Below are 21,972 nucleotides of genomic sequence, written 5' to 3'. Positions count from 1 at the left end.
GCATGAAACGATTTGAGGAGATACATTGGATGAGTGCAGCACGTAACTTAGCTATGATTAATTTTGCTCTTCTTTTTTTTTTTTTTTTTTCCCCAGCCGACTTAGTTTCTATGTAAAAAAGGCTCTTTAAATTGAGCACGTGATTCATGCTTCCTTTTGTCATCCCTCTATAGATTTCAGTTCAGTTGTGTTCATTATTTCGTTTCCTCTTTCACACCGATCGCGTGACTTTTCAAAATGACCGCAAGTCATGCACGTTTATGCGCAAAGAAGGAGTAAAATTGCGAGCATTTTTTAAGATTGGTTATTCCTTTACGAGTTATTAGCGTATTGCCATGTACTGAGTGGTAAAGGAGTTATATTTGTGTATCGTCTTTTTTTCGTATCATTTATTTTAATTTAAAATAATTTATTGATATTCATATATCGTTGTAAAGCTCGTGTGTATATATATATTAGTGTATTAAATGTTCGACTGCATCTGTCAGTTTTAGAAACTCATGCAATCAAAACGCAAACTTCTTATCGTACAATTGTTGACAATCCCTTGCCTCTCTTCCCAAACCATTGCCGTCTCTAGTGACTTGGAAATCGGCAACTGCCATTCAATGACCCTGTGTGCTTCATTTAATATTCCTTTTCGCAACACTTTCAGCTACGGCATCATTCACTCCGGAGGAGCCGGCAACTACCTGGCCAGCTGGATCCTGAACGGAGAACCTCCTTTTGATCTCAACGAAGCGGATCCGAATCGTTTCGGCAAGTGGACGACCAGGTAAGCTCGCTTGGATGGGGATCTCGTACGCGAAGTGGTGAGGGACTTTTGTGATCGCTAAAAAATTCGAGTTTTTGACGAAACTCTACCTTTTAGATCACCCTAAATTCGAAAAACACATTTTTGGAAAATTTTGTCTGTGACAAAAATAACTCGGAAGCATTCTGAACTCGACCAATGAAATTTGATAACGATCTTTTCCCCGAATGTGTTCAGAGGAAATCTGTCTGTCCGACTATTGGAATACAAATGAATAGGACAACTACAAAATGAAAAGAGCTGGATGGATTAAATGACGAACACTGATTTAACATTTGCAGTACGGATACGCATGAAATTTTGAACCTCGTGCACCAAGGGATCGATCACTTATCGGTCTGTTGTTTCAGAAAGATAAAAATGTTATAATTCACACGACAGATTCAGTTAAAATGCTAAATTCATGTGAAAGGTCAATATTCCGTCACTTTTGTACACCAGTGCCCTAAAAAGGCGTTCTCTGGGATAGCATCTTCATTAGAGAATATGGGCTGCGGTGACCTGGTGGTAAGGTCTCGGCTTCGGAACCGGATGGTTTCAAGATCGAGAAACGACTCCACCGGAGAACTGTAAGCGGTTTTAGCACACGTTCCACCCATCGGGGTCAAACCTCCTCCCGCTGGTGTGGTGTGGAAGAAGTTTGGAGTGGGGAGTGCCAGGTCAGGTGTCGTCCTCGTCACCTGACAGAGGTTCAAAATGACGAGGTCCGTCCCTAATAATCCTAGTGTTAATTTAAAACGGGACGTTAATATAACTAATCTAAACTGGAAAAAAATCATTAAAAATTATATAAGAAAGTTTTAAGGAGACTACTCCCGCTAATGATAGCGATTGAACTACAAGCAAAACAAATGTAACTAAATTTTGGACTGTGTTGTTAGCGGCATAATTATATGGGGTTGCATGAAACGATTTGAGGAGATACATTGGATGAGTGCAGCACGTAACTTCGCTATGATTCCCTCAGAAGCAGGCTTTACAATTCACTCGTCAGTATCAGGTCTCTTCCCCTTCGTTGACTCAGGTGTTCGGAAGTGAGTCCATCTGATTTTTTGAGCAAAGTTTTAAGCATCGCTCATAGCAGATTTCTATTTGGAGAAACTAAACAGCTGCCTTGACCCGCTAGGCTGAGAAAGAGAGCCGCAAGCAGATCATTTAAAAACCTTTATTTTTTTCATCCGAATGAATAGATCTTTAAAAAGAATACAAATTCTGTGATGGATAAAATATTGGGTAATACTAATACTTTATCTAGTATCATTTGGCAGGATTCATTACTTCCGCTTAGCTATTAGAATATTTATAAAACGAAACCAATGCATCAGTAATATGGAGTCTGAACATGAATTCCGCGTAGCCTGGAATAATAACAGAAGAATAAAATTTATAGGAACCTGCAACAACCATCCTGTTAAAAATGGGCTAAATGGATCAGTTCATTAAAAGAGGGTCCTGCCTGGGGGCGCAAAGTACCTAAATCCCCCTACATATCTAACACCGCACACCGTATCAATCGGAATCGGAACTTTTGCGCTCGGTAAATCATTCCCTACCCCTGTTGCTGTCATAGGTTTACTGGGATTTGGACCTTTGGCAAGAAAACTTGGCGCCGGTGACGGTTTTTAGTTTTCCATAGCTGCATTTCCGGTCGGGCTTATTGGTAATAATGAAATGGCGATAATTTTTGTAAAAATTTTATTTGATCTTTCATTTATGAGATCTTGTACATACATTTATCTTATTATTATTAATAAGAGCCTTGTTCATTGCTCCGAAAAATTAATATATATGAATTTTCCTAGAAAATTAATCTACATATTTTTATCACTCAAAATTTAATAAAATAATTAAATAAAACGCCAAAATGATGCACTGCCTTGAATGGTTCCTGAGAGGAGAGATCTAAGTGCTAAGTGTAAATATATTCATGTCTCAAAACAATTTGTTAAATAAGATTCAAAGGTTAATGTAAAAGGATAAACATGTAAACGGATTACAAAGGGTAATTGAAAGGACCTATGAAAAAATTTAAAATTCTTAATTCATCGGAGCTTTTATTGACTCCAGTAACATAAATTGTAATTGTTTAGTTCATTTAGACCATTTTGTTAGTAGATGCGTGCCCCTGATTAAAATTGACTGATGGGTGCTGATTACAGTGACTATCCAATAGATATACAAACCCTGTTTACCTTAAATTTAATTGTTTGATCTAATTAATAATATAGATATTGTAAAAGTTCATAGAAATCTTTTCCTCCATTTACTTTTTAGAAAATATATTTCAAATTTATTCGCTTCATACAGACACTAGCTGAAATTTACACTTTTATATATTTAATTTACAATAATATTTGATTTATGTTTTTAATTTGAACTTCTTTCAATGTGATGGCAACAGGTAGATAACGGCTAATTTTTTCCCATTGACGTGCTCATGCAGATTAAATTTTATTTTTATTTTGTGCGAAGTACATTGTTGAAAAATATAATTAAAATGTTTCTTTAAAAACACGTTAAAAATCGAAACTTAATTTGTAGATTAAAGCATTGGTATCATTAAAAAGATAATTTTTTTAGCTTTATCTTGATGCAAAAATCAATTTTGTGTTTTAATATTTTCGGAAGTTATAGCGTTGTAATTTTTAGAAAGTGTATCCATTTTTAAATCTTGTTACTCCTTAATGTAACAAATTATTGTATTTTTAAGGATCAATGTTAGTGAAATTAATTAATATTAGATAAGTATATTATCTGTAATGCTCATAAACAATGCTGATTGAGAAAGTTTTCGTATTAGTTGAAATTTAAACACTTTCGTTTTTCAAGTTCCCATTTTTTGTTGAGATTACTAAAAATTAAAAAAGATGCATTGCGCAAAAAGCGGAATAGTATACGGTTTTAAGAACAATAGTAAATGTTACATGTCCAATAGAATTTGAAGTTAAATATGCTCTTGTGAGTAAGCGATCAATGACAAGTTAAGTAAACTTTAGCAACCATAAATCTGAATTATAAAACTAAGTTGGCCATTGCTTTCATAAAAACTTTTTAAAAAATGCTTTTTAATGTGTATTAGCATTTGTGTAACAATATATTTTGCAACTATTTTTCTTCAATTCATGGTTATATAGGAGTAATCATAATTTCTATTTTGAAAAAAGCAACATTACTACCAAGTTATTCAATGAATCTCTCAATTTTTTTTTTTTAATTTTAATTACATACAAATGAACAAAAAATGCTGTTAAGCTTTCAGAAATGCGGAACAGTCTTGACTATGCTGAATGACAGAGAGATAAATGTTTAGTTTGCAGTTAGTTTATTTTTTTCTTTCTTTATTTATTTTTGTTAAATGTAAGTGACCATATTATGCATATTGTGAATGCATATTAAAAAAAGAATTATTTAAAAATTATATTCATTTTTTTAAAATTCACCTTTTTATTATTTTCATATTATTTTTTTATGTATAAGTAAAAATTATAACAATTCCTAGATGAATATTTAGTCTGAAATATTCCAGAACTTTAATACGAAATAACGAAATATACAAAAATTCAATTTAATTTTGTTCGTTTCTTTCTCAATTAAACCTATTTAATATTTTTTGAATAAATAATTTACTTATAAAATTCGAAAAAAAATTAGGGACATTTTATTAAAATTCGCTGTTAGTACTAAAACTATTGAGAGAAAGGATTGAGCCATTCTTTTGTGATGAATCCGAGGTCTTACAATTTCATAGGCACATAGATGTTGGCCGATTCTCCTGGATTGAAAAATTAATAAAAGCAATTATTGATAAAAATAAAATCGTGTCAAACGAAATACTATAAACATTGAATTACTCCTTCTAAATTACAGAATTCGGAAATGTTAATTAACAGAATTATAGAGAGCAAGTAAATGTCTCAAAATCGAAGTGCTTCAATAATTAATCAGTGATGAGTTCTATGTTCTAAGAGCCCTTCTAACATTCACGCAGGCCTCAGTATGATTTTTTGTGCAAGCAGAGAAAATCCAAAATATCCAACTCAAAGAGTATTTTTTCCAAACAAGTTTGGGTGACTCATTAACCCCACCAAACCCCTCTCGTGATGTACAAAGACAGCGACCTCTTCAGAGAGTAAGGGAAAGTTTTATTGATTAATCGTTTTATTGGGGGTGGTTGATGGGTCAGTTGACCGCACAGTTTGGCGTACATTGTAAAATCGCCAAATCTTACATGCAAAGATAAAGTTTATAATGTGGTAGTCTTTCTTGACACTTGAGCGGAAAGGGGGAAATTTATCGAGCGCAAGTGACATAGAAGCATATCAATCACCGTAAAGTGATTCAATAGGCAAATGACTAGGGGCGTCATGGAAGCTTTAGGGAGTCCCGAACCCTTCAGAATTCTTATGCTTTATTTTGAAGTTATTTGAAGTGAAAAATATTTACAAAGACCGCGAAATCTTATACAATTTAAAATCAAGTATTGTTATATTAATTTTGGAAATGATTCTAGCTCGATCGTTTGAGCGGGGGGAAATGACGTGACTCAGTCCATTCAATGTGGGGGTGGTTTCATGCATTGTGGGTATTCTGTCAAGGTTTTCAGTTTAGTTTAGTTATATCAACATCCCGCTTTTAAAGCTACACAGGTGCTAGTTTGGGAAAGACCTCGTCAATTTGAACCGCGGTCAGATGACTAGGACAACACTTGAGCTGGCACTCCGCTCTCCAAACTTCCACATCACACCAGCGGAAGGATGTTTGACTCCGATGGATTGAATGTGCATTAAAACCGCTTACACTACATTTCTTCGGTGGAATCGGGTCTGGAACCTCAAACTCTCCGGTTCCGAGGCCGTATTTGTCAGGGTCAGATGAAGCAATAAAAATGACTTTAAGATAAAAAGTGGTCAAGATAGGCAGTTGAGAAGGAGTTAGTGAAAATAGAATTTAATAGTCGAATGAATATGTGTTTGGGAGTCAGAACCGATTCATTGAATAGGTCGAAGTATTACAGACTAGTTTAATATTGTACTTTCATTTAAAAGGCCGTGTACTTGAACTTATTCAAATTAAAAATCATCGTTTAAATTTATAGAGAATTATTATAACAATTAATTATCTTTTAAAATTTTATATTATGTTGTTTTGTAATTATAAAAACGTTGTTTTTACGTTATTTCATAATTCCTTAGAATTGAAAAAACTTCGATTTTCTAATTAGATAGTTTTTTTGGATTATGTTAAAAAGTTTTTTTTTAACTAATTTACACAAAACCATTTTTTTATTTTGTATTTTTATATGCATCTGTTGAAAATAATTCATGTGCAAATTATTCGGAAATTAATGTTTTTCTATGTCATTTTGTCAAACTTCGTACCTTAACTGATAACTGTGTTCCGCAGTTCATTTTGACCTCGCTGTGGAGTAATATTGTTGTTCAATGAGTAGTGATCAAAGAATACGAATATAAATTTCATAAACTTTTTAAATGCTTCGGGAACCAATACATGCTCCTCTCATTGGTGGACGAGCGAGTGTTACTTTTGCATCGGGGGCGGAGGTCGCTTGTTCAACACTAAATTCCACCAAGGTATCCGTGCTTTCGTGATATTAGGGTTCTTTAAAAGATTTATACAACTGTGTTTTTGTAGGTCTAGTTATTATCCAGACAGCGTGAGCGATTTAAAATGCATTGATAACGGTTTGGTTCTCACACATACCACCTGTTCTATTCCGATTTCTTTCTGAACTCCAGAAAAAAAGTGCTGGACGAAGATTCTGCCAATTACTTATTCGGCATCGTTGAATAAATCGCTCGGATTAAATGTGTTCTGCCCAACTGCTATCAATGTATTTCACGCCTCCAATCTCTTCTCCAAAGTTTTGTCGCTAATGACTTGAAACTTGGATGTACCCACTAATTTTAATCTGACATAAAACATCAAATGTCCTCTTATTGGTGCGATTTGGACGCTTGGCGAGGAAATACCAGTTAAGGTGACATCATCTCCATTCTACATTAACCCTAGCGTTATTTCAAATTGGGATATTATTCTAAGTAAACTAAATTAAGCCAAGCCTTTCCATGCTTTCCAGGGAATACATCTTCGAGAAGGCGGCAGAGACCTATGGTATGAACAATAGCTACACCTATCCAAAAGAAGAGCGGTTTGCAGGGCGCCCTACGGCGCGCGTTTCGGGAGTCTACAAAGCCATGCTGATCCGTGGCGCGGAAATGGGTTTCCATGCAGGTAATTCACTTTTCACCAGTGGCTTGTATAACTTTCATAACTTGAAAATTTGTCTTGCAGTGATTTGGAAGAAAGCCAATCTTGAGAAAAGTCAATACTTTTTAAACTATAGAATCCAGATCTGGATTTCCTGGTGACCAGGATAGAAGTTGAAATCCAGTACCATGCTCACGGAACCACTGTTGAGCATCCCCTGCGCAATAAAAACTTGTAGAGTCATAATTCCGAAAACACTTCAAAAGCGGGATAAAAATGCAGCATTGCTGGGTGAACTTGACTTTAAAGAGTAATCGTGGAAAACTTAAATGGCATTTTGCCTTTCAAAAGCAGCAGGAAGCTGTCAAGGTAAAACTGCAACATTACAGGATAAACTCCATTTTTATCTTGTAGAAAGCCTTGTTGTCACCGCTTGCGTTATGAAGGGATTCGATTGAAAACGACATCATCATTCATTCAGCATTTAGATAAAATTCGGTTTTGCTAAATCGAAAGAAAATAACAAAATTTCTAATTTTTTTTTTTTTTTTTTTTAAATTCACTATTTGTAGGTTGGGAACAACCTGCATGGTTTTCCACGAAATCCGACGAGAAGGGCTACAGGCCCAGTTTTCGCAGGACCAACTGGTTTGACGCTGTCGGCAGAGAATGCGGCCTCGTGATGAACAGAGTTGGGATATTGGATTTGACGCCTTTCGCCAAGATCGACGCCAAAGGTCCGGATGCTGCAACCTTTCTCGACAAAATGTTGGCCAATAAACTCCCAAAGGTTTGTACTGTTAGTTTTAAAGTTGAAAATTCATCATGTTTTCACACATTCGCCAGTTAGCAGTGATTTCACACAAACACAAATAATAAGATGAAAGATTGAGGAGACGAAAAAAATTTTAGTGGCATCGTGTCTTTTTAAACGCTGTCTAACCGCACGTTTCAATTTTCTTTCCCTTGAAAACTATCCTCTTTTAAAGCACCGTAGACGTGAGGATGAGAAGCTTCTAGATTGTTGGTTGCTTCTCGCCGCCCTGGGGGGGTACAGAAATGGTGTGGCGCTACCTACCTCCTACCGATAACGAGATGTGCCTCCTACAAGCAAAGTTGTATTGTGACCGGTGATGCCCCTTATGTTTCAACCTGAGTTTCTGTTTATGCTGTTGAAGTCGTTCAGATTTTTCCTGTGTCTTCGTGTGGGTCGAAATAGTTGTTTATGATTGTGATTCCGCTTGAAAACTTTCAGAAACCGTATTGCTTTGTTCCCATGGCCCGAGAATGCATTGCGTGCGGCGCAATTGTTGTTATCTGGAATTCGACAAGAAGTGCCCTTGGCGCATGATCTGGTATAAACGGCTTCTCGTTCTCCCTTTTTTTCAATTTTTTTATATTTTTTTGGAAATAATTTTCAATAACGATGGATGAAATGCATGATTTGGATAGTGACAGTATGTTTTGCAACAACTTATGTGTTGATAAGTGGCGAGTTCTTGAAAAAGGAAACAAAGAAGCACATTTTGGTACCAATCTCAACCTACTACTCCCATAGGAAACAAGCATTACTGGCCGTCATCATGAAGGAGCTCCAAGTGCAAACTGTATCTGGTTGCGAGCTAATTGCTGTTGTAGTGTATCTCCCACTTTTTATAAATTAATAAAAATTTTCTTTTATAAATTCGTCTATTATAATCATTCAGAATCTAACAGATACTCATGTCTGGCAGATCGGAAGAACGAACATCTCTCATCTCCTCACACCTAATGGAAAAGTTTACGCAGAGCTCACCGTGACGAGGCTGGCAGACGACCATTTCTTCCTGGTAACGGGCTCTGGCTCTGAAATTCACGATCTCAGGTAACATTCGAATTTCTTATTCGTTTTTATTTCATTGCTTCTACTTACTTTGCATGCGAGGGTAAGAATAATAATACGGGAACATTATTTTCATTGAAGGCGATAAAAATTAAGTATATCTATGAATGCTGCAATTAATTTATTTTAATAAATCAAATTTAATATAAAAATTACAATTATCCAATATTCTACAGATGTTTTATGTGTGCCCCTGCGCTTTAACGGCAAATATCTACACGGTTTTCCAATTCTTGTCACACTCGTAATAGAATATTGAGTTGATTTTTCTGAATTTCACGAAGAAGTTTCACGAATTTTTTGTAACTTCATCGATTTTGGTGGATGATCATTTTATTTATTATTATTATTATTACATAAGCACTCCCATGTCCTGAAATTGCTCCACTTATTGTTCGATGTTGTGCCGATGCAGTGGCTATTTACCAAATGTCATGTGAAAATCGCATGAAATCAGTGGCCTGCGGGCAACAGGTGTCGGATATTGGCTTTTCTTCGATCAGAATTTGTGGCTACTATTCTGGCGCACAGAGGCATATGACAGGGGATCTAATCAATCAACATCAATGATTTAGCAGGGGCAAGGAATTATCTTTCATATTGATAGTAACAAATGGCACAAATGTACTGAAGTTTTGACAAGACAAAGACTTGCATTTGTGTTGAATTAATTAATTGTTTAATGGATTAAAAAGATCTACAAATCAAACACTCATTTGAAAATAATTAAAACATCCACTAAACAAGCTTTCAGATTACCACACTAGAAAATGAAGTTTTGCGTCAAGTCTTTCAGAACTTTCTCCGCTTGATTTCAAATAACATTTCGAATTCGATGATCCGGCTGGAATAATGATTAAATAGTCTATGGAAGTAAAAATAAAGACAGAGACAATGGTTAAATTTGAAAAAGCTATGTTTTATTCACAAATGATATTTGAAATATATTTAATTAATATATAAATAGATTGGCAAAATGCACCTACTTAGCAATATCACACAGAAACTCTACTCTGCTGCACCTGATAACTGAAAACTGATATTACTCAGGCGCATGTTAAAAATGGGAATTGCCATTTATTTAACCGCTGATTATGAGACATAAATAAGTTAGTACAATTTGAGATTGTCTCTGTGAAATGAAAGGCACTTTGTCCTTGATATTTTCTCGCGTCTGCCAGCAAAGTAATAATGTTCACAGTAGCACTTAGCACATGACTTTCCAAAATATATTCTCAAAGGAGGGAGGGAGTGTTGAGTATTTAGAAACAACTTTTTGAAGAGAGCAAGCGTTGACATTTTAAAATAATTTTTACATTCGTTTAACATTTAAACAAATTTAATTAGAAAAAAATAGCTTTATCAAAAAGTACATAATGAAATAAAATCTTTGTTAAGTCTATAGTTGTAGTATTTAAAATTAACAGATAAATACCGAAATGGGAATAAAACACAATATTGTTACGATCAACACAATAGATATATTCACCAATTTTTAAAAATATTTACTTTATTATATCAATATCACAATTTGCGAAATTAAAAAAATAATTCGTAATGAACACAAAAGATATATTCATCAAAATGAAAGAAATAATTATTTTATTATATCAATATCGCACTTTATCAAGATGAAATAAATTAATTCGAAATCAACACAATAGATATGTTCACCAAAAAATAAAATAAAAATGATTACTTCATTATATCAATACGATACATCCTTCCTCTTGCTCGTCAGATCACTTGCTTCTGCTTTTGTACCTGGCTTTTCTTACTATCTAGTTACTCCAATGTTAGTATGGTAAAGTTTCCGTTATATTTCCAAATAACACATCTCATTTCGACAGGTGGTTGAAGGATCATGCTCGCTCATGGGGTAGCCGAGTGGACTTCCAGAACTTGACTGACGAGATGGCCTGCCTGAGTATCGCAGGGCCCCGCTCCAGAGAGGTCCTCGCCAAGCTCACTAAGGAGAGTATGGAGGAGTGCGATATGCCTTTCCTCGGAGCCAAGGCCCTGCGAGTCGCCGACCTGCCCACCAGGGCCCTCAGGATATCTTATACTGGTAAAAGAGCCTAAAATATATACATATGTCTGAAACAGAGTACATTATTTAATCGTTTCATTACTAATCCAGCCGTGGAAATTTTATACTAATAGGAGATTTATTATAGATGACGAGATTAGGACCGAAAGCACGATATCACTAAAGTTGCTCTCGCCTTGGATCCTGAATTCCTTGTTTGAAAAAGAAACCGCATTAAATACAACCCACCAGTATCGAACCTGCATGGCTGGATTGATCCGGATTAGTACTAAGAGGGTTAAAATTCAAACTCTGTTGATATGAGCATTCGAAATATCCCATCTTTTAACAGGCGACTTGTTAGTAAGGTCTCGGATTTATATCCGAAGAGTGCCGAATGCAGAACCTGACAGATACACAAGAACCGACACATAAATGGGTTTGGTGCAAGTTCAATTCGTCTTCCGGTTGGAGGGAAGCGTAAGTTTGAAGAAGAAGTATGCCGACTCGGATATCATCCTCGTTTTTTAACGACAGTTCATACTCATTAGGTCCATCCCAAAATAACCCTCTTTTTCCTTTGAGTTAGAGGTAAAGTATAAGGAAATTAAACTTAATTTACTTTTTCACTGTTTACTATATGAGGTATTATAATCGTCGAAAAACGCGATTCTAAGTTATTGATAAATCTTTAAATTTCAGAACTGCCTAAATAAAAAAAAAAAAAAAATTAAAAAAAAAAAACACATTTTCAAAACCATGATTGTTTTTCTGTGTACCTGGCTATGAACATGGTAACTCAAAAACATAATGAATTAAAGGGCTTAAATTTGTTATGCGGTCCTAACACTAAATTTGTATTAAAAATCAATTCATTTTTTTTTTCTAAATATCTATGAAATTTCGGACAAAATTCGTCGAAGGGAAGTAAATATTTCGATCTGTTATTGTATATACATGTGAGCACATAGCGAAAAAAAAAAAAGACATATGAATAAAATTTGGAACAAATTTCTCGTCAGATTTGCAGATCGGTTTCAATGTTATAGAAATTTTTAATAGACATTTAGCCAATGACTTCTTATCATATCTTCAAAAATGAAGCATCTGGAAAAGACAAGGATTTTGGTTCGATCTCTATTGGAAATCGGAACCTGAAGATTCTTCCACAGAATTCCATGTGATACTAGGTCCTGTATGGAGCCTATAAATATCCGACATGCTCAATCTTTTTCTGAAGTTTGATGAGCAGTGGACGCCACATGCAGAACTGATTTGCCGTTACTTAGTAGTGAACTGATGTGTTGAAAATGTGCGCCGTTTTTTGTGCACGTACTTAATGCGTTCTTGCATATTCGTGGCGTAATGAGAGCAGCTCATTGGGCTAAATTCATTGCATACGCACTGGACAAATTCCTTAACAACATTTTCAGAAATGAATGGATTTTTAATCTATAATTAAATTTAATTGGTTTATTAAATTGCAATGTAATACCGGATGCAAGCAGTGCAATCTGCAGAGAGCTAACAGAAATATGCGCACTAAAGCGCGTGGGCACGCATTTCCTTCCATTATTACTTGAAAATTTTTCAAATGTTTTCTCCTCTAAGGTTGACTAGTCATTTGAAAGGGTGACTTGTCATTTCATCGTCACTTTTAATCTATGACTGAGGTATCCATTCTGCTTTGCAGGCGAGCTTGGGTGGGAGCTGTACCATTCGGCAGAGCACACTTTCGCCCTTTACGAAGCACTGTTGACCGCTGGTCAAGAATTCGGCATCGGAGACTTCGGAACTTACGCCCTCAATGCTCTCAGGATAGAAAAAGGATTCCGCATGTGGGGCGCCGAAGTAAGTGGTTATTCAGTTAATCATGAGTGATTATCTTCACACACTTTTATCAATAGAATGATATTAATAAGCTGACATGTCACAGCGTATCTATGACCAGTTGGCGGTTGGCCTCAGACTCCAGAGTGCGTTAACTAAGAGGCAGGAAAATACGGAAAGAGCCATGGGAAAATTATAGAATTGTATCAAATGCGAAAATGTTGAACACGCGAATTTTCCTCAGCACCTCATTATTAATATAAATTCAATTTCGTATTATGGGGAATCCAAATCTGGCAACCTTTGATGAATAGTCATCTCAAAACTCACGAAAATCGATTCATGTGTGATCTTACAATCTGCATGTCACAGATGCCAACATGTAAAAGCCCGGGCTGCATCTACTATAAATGACATGTGAAGTAAATTTCATTCAAAGCATTCTACAGCAAGGATATCAAATTCAAATTCTACAACAATAGGCAAGACCTGAGTTTTTGTAAGTCGTGAGAAAGGACTTTCAAATTTTACTTTAAAACCGAGATTTATGTTTGAAATAATAATAATGATAAAAAGATAATTACAATGTTTTCTTCTTGATATTTGGTATCTATTTTCTGTTGTCATCTTGTCTTTCTCGAAGAAAGTTAGGAATGATTATTTTCCAAACTGACCCAAGGGGAATGCCTGTCATTCTGGATCAGATAGGAAACTTATTTCCCTTCATAAATAAAAATAAATCATTTCTCTCCGATAAACACCACCTCACATAGAAATACTATTTATTTGGTGATATTTCCACGTTTACAATCTGTACAGTGGCAACCTGTCCATAAGAGCTGCACATTGCAGCAATCCTGAAACTATATATATATATATCGAATTTGCTTACTTTTCCACTCTCAGAGTTTTTTGATCAAGAAGATGAAACAAGGCCATAAAGACAAAAAATAAGGCAGGAAATTAATCAAAAGCAAGAGAGAAAACGGAGACGAAAGCAATTAAGGAGCAAATAAGGTTTGTTCTGCAAGCAGCTGCACCCAAAATCGCGCACAATTTAATGATTTATCTAGAGCAACTCTTTCTTCTTTTGAGGGACTCAAAAACTGCAAAAAAAAAAAAAAAAAAAAAAAAGCCAGATCTGATTCAGAGCACGGCCAGCTGGTCTCTCTCTCTCTCTCTTTTTTCACTCTCAGTATGTGCCTCTGTTTTATTTATCTTTATTATTATCATTATTATTATTATTGGCTTAGGCTTCTTTGTGAGTTTTCGTTTCAATTCTTGCTACCTCAACTCGAACACATCTTGTTTATCGAATACTAAGCGCCCTCTGGCGACAACTAAACAAGATGTGATGATTCACCGATGGTTGATAATAAATATTTTATATGGTTTGCTCTTCCTTAGTAAAGTATTTCTTAACTTTTAACTTAATAGACTATTTTAAAACCCTTCCGTTCATTGTGCAGTGAGTCGTGATAACTTTCTGCCGCCATCTCGCCTAAAATGTTAACATAAATGCTTAAACTTCAATCAATACACAAAATAATTGTGAATAACTGAAAGAAAAATTGTGCAGACGTTCAAAGGATAATTCAACAAAAATTTCTCCGATTGAACAAAAAAATAAATTAAAATAAAATAAGCCAACATGAAAAGAAGGATAGTATATTTTTATACATTTGATTATATTACATTAACGAGTAGCAACGTTTAAAACTGGGCAATCCTTCGTCGCTTACGCTTGAAGTTAATAGCAAGCATAACAAATTTCAAAAGTATCACAAAGGTATACTTTAAATAGAAATCTACTCTAACGAAAAATTAAGCCGGAACATCACCAACAAAAGAAAATAAATCCGTGATGAAGTTTCTTTATTTTTGGAAACAATAAAATAGAATAACGGCAGGAAATCGGCATTGTTGGAAAGATCATTTTTTTTTTTTTTAATTTTGACATGACGTAAAATTTTTTTTTATACAATAATATTTAAAGAAGTTATCGCGGAAAAACGCCAACAATTCGCTCAATTTTTAATTAATTAAAATTTAAATGATAGTTTTAAAAAGAACTTACTCTAAGGTGCACATTCTACTCCGCTAATATATATATATATATATATATATATATATATATATATATATAATATGCCAAGTTTGGTAACTAACCGGTAACCAAGTTTGGTAACCGGACTGTAGAGGGCCGTTCTTCACACACAGACGTTCGTCTTTATTATTGTAGAAATTCATGATCTCAAAAAAAAAAAAAAAAAAAATTATACATTTTTTTTTCTTTTTTTCAAAATGAGCTACAAAAAGTTTTCACTTGCCAGCAAATATATTTGTTGTGAGCCGTTGGTAATTTCATATTTTTTTTTTTTAAATCTAAAAGTTGTTTGAAATGACCTCATTTAAGTTATTTCTATTCTTTAATACATTTTTTACAAGCAAGTCACTCTTACAGCCAGTTGACTCGCCAGGAATGCTTGATTTCAATTAAATCTCCTATGCATAACCCGATGCTCCTATTTCCCCCCAGTAGAAATAGAATATATGAGCAAGTTCAATAGCATGCTAGCTGATTAAAATGAAAAGCTGACTCATGAAAGAATATTGAAAATCAACAAGTATCATTTTTTAACATGTATAATTGAACATAAAAAAACGTATTCAACGTCTTGAAGGTTTTACTTACACTCAATAAAATGACGAAATAAAATAAAGAAGTAAAACCATTAAGAAATTGCCAAATATATTTTTAAAAAAACGAATCTTAATGATTTATTTTCCCCCCAGTGAAACAAGAAATTAAATATTTAAAAGCAGTGATAAGAGTTTGAATTTCATGAAAGAGTGGGGAGTATTATTGCAAATATTACGTTATTTTTTGTTTCAAATACTTTTTCAAAAATTCCTGGCAATTGAATTGTTGTTATTAACAAATTAATATCGTCTCGTAAATAAACCGTGTGTTAACTAAAGTCGCTCATCTCAACTCGAGATTTTATTCAAGGAACTAAACCTGTCTTTATCCACAAGACGAAATGACTCAAATCTTCCGGATTTAGAAAGATACAGAAATTATAAGAACATTCTAGAACAAACGATAAATAACAGAAAGTAAATCAATAATAAAACAATTTTTAGGCAACTTGTCTGCAGTCAGACACGAACTTGCGAACTGTCTCTTTCAGTTCATAGCATTCTACCATTGAACCATTTAATCCGCGCGAAGTTAAAACAAGTTTCGTTACAAAATTTTTAATTTTAAAACGCTTAAATATCATTCTTTGTGATGATTATATTATGAACTTATCAACAAATGCCAAAATTGTGCTTGATTTTTAAATGATTAAAATTTTAGGCTCTCGCCATCCCATTGGTAATTGTGGCCCGTTCATCGAGAGTCAGCAAACACAGACATGTCTGCTGCTTTGTTATTAGTAGAATCGTGAGATGATTTTCTGCACTCTCTTTCAGATGAATATGGACTCTAATCCTCTCGAAGCCGGTTTGGATTATTTCATTCGAATGGACAAAGGCGATTTCATCGGGAAAGCCGCTCTCATTCAGATTTTGCGAGAAGGTCTGAATCGGAAGCTGGCCTATTTGAAGGTTCATTCGAAAGATGTGGACCCCGAAGGAAATGAATCTGTATGGTGCTGTGACAAGGTAAGAAACTTTACGAATCTCTTCGCTGTGTTCTGTGGTTAGAAATGTTCAAAATAAAGATATAAAACTACTTGTAGATTTTTTTTTTTTTTTGGAAACGTTTTATTATTTTTTTTCAAATTTGCATTAAAAAAAAACATGTATGAAATTAAATTATATCAGTTAAAGGACAAAGCTTTTTTAAAATTGGAAAAACGATTAATTTTTTGGTCTAGGAAGAGATATATTTTAAGAAAATTATTTTATTTTGGTTTATCACTTCATTTGCTAAAAATTTTACAGATAATTTAAGAAATATATGACCTAGTAAATGAACTAGGTTACATAAGCTGTGTGTCTGCCCATTCTTTTAATATTGGAATTCTACTGATAAAAAATAAATAACTGATAAAATATGATATTGTAATTTTCAATTTTTTCGTAAATTTATATTGTGTAGCATTAAAACAGTTATGGAATATTTCTAAATGAATAGATTACTTATTCTGTAGTTCGGGAATTGCAGAACCTTTTGAGACATTAGTATACAAAATTTGAACAAAAATAAGCATTACATTTTAATTTATGAGGGTTTTTTTTTTTTTTTTTTTTTGTAAGAAAATTCTACCAAATTTATGAAAATAGCTCTTAGAGATGTAAAATAGCACAAAAAATATATAAATGCAAGTGTAAAAAATCAAAGTTACTTACCAAAAATTGGCTTAGAAACGGAATTCAAAAGGTTTTATAAACCTGTTCAAACATATTAAATAAAAAGGTTTTTCACATTTTCTCAAAGAAATCGCCTTTCTAACGCATTCACCTACCTTAAATTATGTGAATTCTTTATTGAGAGAATGCCTACTGCAGTGTCTGGCATTCGCTTTGATTCATTTGATTGGAAATGGGTCCGCATCACACAACAGTTTGGTTTCGACTCATTTTTGCTGCATAGCTAACATGGAGCAGGTGGCTTTGGCACCATTACAAGAGACTCCGGACTATTGGAAATTTAAGAAAGCTGTCTTTTTTCCTTTGCTCTATGAAACACGATTTCGTAGAAATTAATGAAATTAATATATGTGCGGGTTTCCCCCCCCCCTTCGAATACGAAGTATGTAATAATACCATGGTCAGAAAATTCAAATTCTAAATTTTGCTAAGAAGGGATGATATAATGACATCTGTTTACGTCGCGACACCAAAGCAAAAAAGATGAATTTATCTCTTCAGTGATTTTACTAAGATATAAACCATAATCACAGGAAAACAATAATTTAGAATATCTTAATAGGATGCAATACGCTTAAACTGGAAAATGGCAAAGAGGATGGCCATGAGAATGGAAAGCATAAATGACATCAGCATCTGGGTGGCTCAAGGGAGGAATTCGGGAGGTAGGGTGGCTTCTCTAAAAAAGGAGCTGTTGCAGCACACAACAGACTACGATTAAAACCAACTTTTTGATTTTGACAACACGAAGCGAATCGGATTCGGAAAGGCCATTCACTTTCTCCACCAAGCCTGTGGGAAGCACGGTTTGACCTAGGCAGACTATGTGGCTAGCCAGGAAGTGGGGTTTCAGCCTCAGCGAATCGTGATACCGCGCCCGTAATGTCTAATTCATTTCGCTTGCCTTCGCCCGCCTATTTGCGTATTCATTTTAATCCTTTAGTAATTTAACATAGATATCTAATCCCGTCGACTTATAAATCTGCAAACATAATTTTGCAGGTGCGTGGCAAAAACGAAGATATTATGTACAGAGGAGTAGCGAAAAGGCAATGCGCCATCGTGATACAACCACAAAAGAGGCAGAAATTTTTACTTCAGTGATTTTACTAAGAGAATCTGATAGTGATATCTTTGACACGTGTAGACTTAGGAAAAGGAATCTTGGGTATTTTTGAATGGTATGTGGAGGTGAGAGGAATTTTTATCCCTTCGCTCAGAGTGTGAAAAAATGCAAAAGTCATCCGTTTTCCAGAACACGTGTTAAAAATAATTAAATAAAAAGTGAGAATTAGATAAGGAATAAGAGAACATTTTAGAATGAAGTTAACATGGGCTACTTTTAGATAAAAATTTGGAAATTAATTAAGATTTAAATTAGATTTTAAATTATCATTACACACACACACAACACACATATACATAGAAAGAGAGAGATTAACAAAAGTTCATTTTCAGGTGGTCGGCTTCACAACATCTGGTTCTTTCGGATACACCGTGAAGCACGGCGTTGCTTTTGCCTACCTGCCTCCCTTTCTGACAGTACCGTCGACGCAAGTGCAAGTGGAACTTTTGGGTGATCTGGTGGATGCAGAAGTGTTGCCATCGGCTCCCATCGAAATCGAAGCTGCCCGAAGGAGAAAAGTGAAGCAGAAGTGATTTTTCAATCAAAGAATTCACTGGCAGAAGTGTTCTCGATGAACGAGGTGTTTTGTAAAACAGAATGTTAGTTTTTAGAGCCGCAGTGTTGATCTATTTTTACATACTTTTATTCAAATTGTCTCGTTTTCACAGATCGAACTGTTTTTGATTTGCTTATAAGCTTGACATTCATTTATGTGTTACTCTATCGATACACTTCATATTTTTCGGATCATTAGTTAAACTTTTATCTTAATTCTCGTTATGGCTTCTGCTTGGCCATGAGCTTGGTGATAATAGTTCTCAAGATTAAAAGCTCGAGCATTTTTATTCAGAACACTGAATGCTTTTAAAATGTTATACCTATTAAATTTCTTCGTGTATTTTTGTTCAAATTCTATAGTCTTTTGGAGCTGATTTTCCACCCATTCCTTCATGTTTAGGATTGTTGATTATTTGTATATATTCGATGACAGAACGATATTTCAGATTTTGATTATCAAATAATCAATTAACTTCAAGCAATTCTTAAAGTAAATTTATTTATCTTGCACGAGTGAGAACATCTGCCCTTATAATTATAATTTCAGAAAAACTAAAAAAACAGAAAGTAATCAATTAAAATTTAAAAAATAGAAATAATGAATCATGAAATAAAGGCTAAAAAATTGAAAATAACGAGTTCTAAATTATAAGGTAAAAATTAGAGGGTCATAGATTAATAAAATAAAAAAAGATAGGTTAATAAATACTTAAAATGAAAAAAAAAAATTACTACACTATTATAAAAATACGATTCTTTTTTATTATTATTAAAATTATATTTCAAAAGTAAGAAATTCTCTTTAGAACTTTGTTCATTCTTCATGCTCCTCCTTTGCCGCATTTTACATTGCATTTTAATATGTACAGTTTATTTTCAACATTTTAAATTACTTCTATTTGCAAGAGAACCCGAGGAAAGCCTTCAGATTTTATCTACCATTTTATACAATGCGTTCACTCTAATCATGGCTCAAAACTGCCAGTGATAGCAGTTATTTGAGATTTTGTCTGGTTTTTCAATTTTATTAGAAAAAGGATGCAAGTAATCATATTTTATGTTGTTCAAATCAATAAATGCTTTGATTAAAAAGCTGCTATATCTGAATTTTCTTTTTAGTGATGTTTAATAAAATATTCTTAACACACTGACATTTTAGATACAGAATTCTAGTCTTCCTTGATTAAAAACGAATGAGTTGTTAAGTTTAACATTTCACTAAGTCAACTAATTACCATCTCGAGCAAGTGTTGCTCGACGTTTGGCAGTTTTAAAATAGAGACTTGGAAAGCTTGACAACTGAATCAGTTTTAATCGCATAAAAACGGAACGGTTTTGAAAAAATTGTTAGCATAAGAAGAATATTTTAATAAATATAACTAATAAAACATACAGACTCCGTAGTTTCTTCATCAGTTCGCTTACTGTTGAATGCACGATGCTAAGTGTACGGATGACCTCTGCGCATGTGTAGATGTGACATCAACAATAAAAATTTCATTTAAATTTCTAGATATTTTGACATCAAATTTCATTTTAGGAGGTATGTGAATTAAACGAATTTGTAATAACTATACAATGAACATGGAGAAAAAAATTATTAATAAAAAAATAAAATTATTTGTCGGATAACCAGGTTCAAACTTAAGAAAACCAATCTGGTACTAAATGCACAATGCTAATTCTACGTATGATCTCTGCGCATGGGCAAGCCATCGACATTAAAAATTTCAATCAAATTTCTAGATATTTTGATGCCAAATTTCATTTTAGGAGGTATGAAAATTCATCGAACTCGTAATAACTACAAAATAAGTAAGGAGAAGAAAAAAAAGTGAAAAAAAAAAAAAAACTATTGGTCGGCTTCCAGACTCGAACAAAAGACCACCAAAAATCAGCAAAAATTAACTTGTCATTCGATCCACTAGACCATGAATACCTCGAATACCGCAGCAGTCTAAGATTCTTAAAACCATTAACCAAGTTTCAATTCTGATGGAAATCTGGTTGTAAATGCACAATGCTAAGTGGGCGAATGATCTCGATGCACGTGCCAGACATCGACATTAAAAGTTTCAATTCAATTAAGATATTGTCAAGTTTCATTTTAGGATGTATGAAAAGGAAGCAAATTAGTAGTAAGTGAATATTATGGAAAAAAAATTAAAGAAGAAAAAAAAAAATGATTCGTCGTCTTTCAGACTCGAATAGCCACCATAAACGAGCTGAAAGCAACATGTCACTCTATCCACCAAGCCACGCAAACCTGGAACAAAGCCCAGTCTAAGATTCTTAATACTATTAAAAAAGTTTCAAATGTGATGGAAATCTGGTTCCAAATGCACAATGCTAATTCTACGGATGATCTCTGCACGTGTGCAAGACATCGATTTCAATTAAATTTATAAATATTTTGAAGTCAAATTTTATTTTACGAAGCATGAAAATTCAGCGAATTTGTAGTAACCATACAATAAGTATGTAGAAAAATAAAAAATATGAATAAAAGAAATTAAATTATTCCTGGGCTTCCAAACTCGAACTTAAGACCAACAAACAATTGGAGCGTAAAGCAACGTATCACTGTATCCACGCAACCCTCGAACAACAGTCTACGTTTCAACAGTTACGAAATATTGACCTTCGGCGAGAATTGAACATTTTTGTTGAATTCACCGTGCGATACTTGTGTTTTTTTCTGCTATTGATCTCTGGCATGCAGTTAAAAACATCCGAAAATCGAATTCGGGTTTCTTTGGAAGAATGATTACTTCCCAAATGATTAAAATACGCTTGTTATTGCAAAATCTAATACGAAATTGGATCTATTTAAATTGCAGCATCTTTCATTTGTCGTGTTTACATGTTTCTGAAAGTACATACCGACGGACGTCCGAACAGCCTTGACAGACTTCTGAATGGATTTTGCTCAAGATTTGATAGAAATCTACGAGTTCGGTGTAAAGACGGTGTGCTGTCTGTCCACGACAAGAACACTGCTAGACAATCGTCTATATTTACGGCGGGCGTTATAGAAACAGGTTTCGTTAGGGACGATCCATTTTGAATGGGTGGAATCGGACAGAAGTCTGGGGGGTATTCTTTTCCTTGGCATCAATGAA

At 34.1% G+C, this 21,972-nt stretch overlaps 1 protein-coding gene across 3 annotated transcripts in view; it reads left to right on the top strand.

Moving 5' to 3' along the window:
* LOC129961803 (dimethylglycine dehydrogenase, mitochondrial-like) overlaps positions 1-19,947 on the top strand; it is a 109,410-nt gene extending 89,463 nt beyond the window's left edge. For all 3 annotated transcript variants that reach the window (XM_056075374.1, XM_056075373.1, XM_056075372.1), the window contains 8 exons: positions 656-775; positions 6,912-7,066; positions 7,615-7,832; positions 8,776-8,906; positions 10,775-10,992; positions 12,647-12,804; positions 16,264-16,455; positions 18,625-19,947. In XM_056075374.1, the coding sequence (XP_055931349.1) occupies positions 656-775; positions 6,912-7,066; positions 7,615-7,832; positions 8,776-8,906; positions 10,775-10,992; positions 12,647-12,804; positions 16,264-16,455; positions 18,625-18,825 (1,393 nt within the window). In that variant the 3' untranslated portion in view covers positions 18,826-19,947. The remainder of the gene's footprint in view (positions 1-655; positions 776-6,911; positions 7,067-7,614; positions 7,833-8,775; positions 8,907-10,774; positions 10,993-12,646; positions 12,805-16,263; positions 16,456-18,624) is intronic.
* Positions 19,948-21,972: the final 2,025 nt, after the last annotated feature.

Source organism: Argiope bruennichi, chromosome 2 (assembly GCF_947563725.1).
Source record: "Argiope bruennichi chromosome 2, qqArgBrue1.1, whole genome shotgun sequence".
In the NCBI taxonomy this organism is placed as follows: Eukaryota; Metazoa; Arthropoda; class Arachnida; order Araneae; family Araneidae; genus Argiope; species Argiope bruennichi.
Note: the sequence above shows the minus strand (reverse complement) of the source record. Positions and strands in the feature narration are given on the sequence as shown.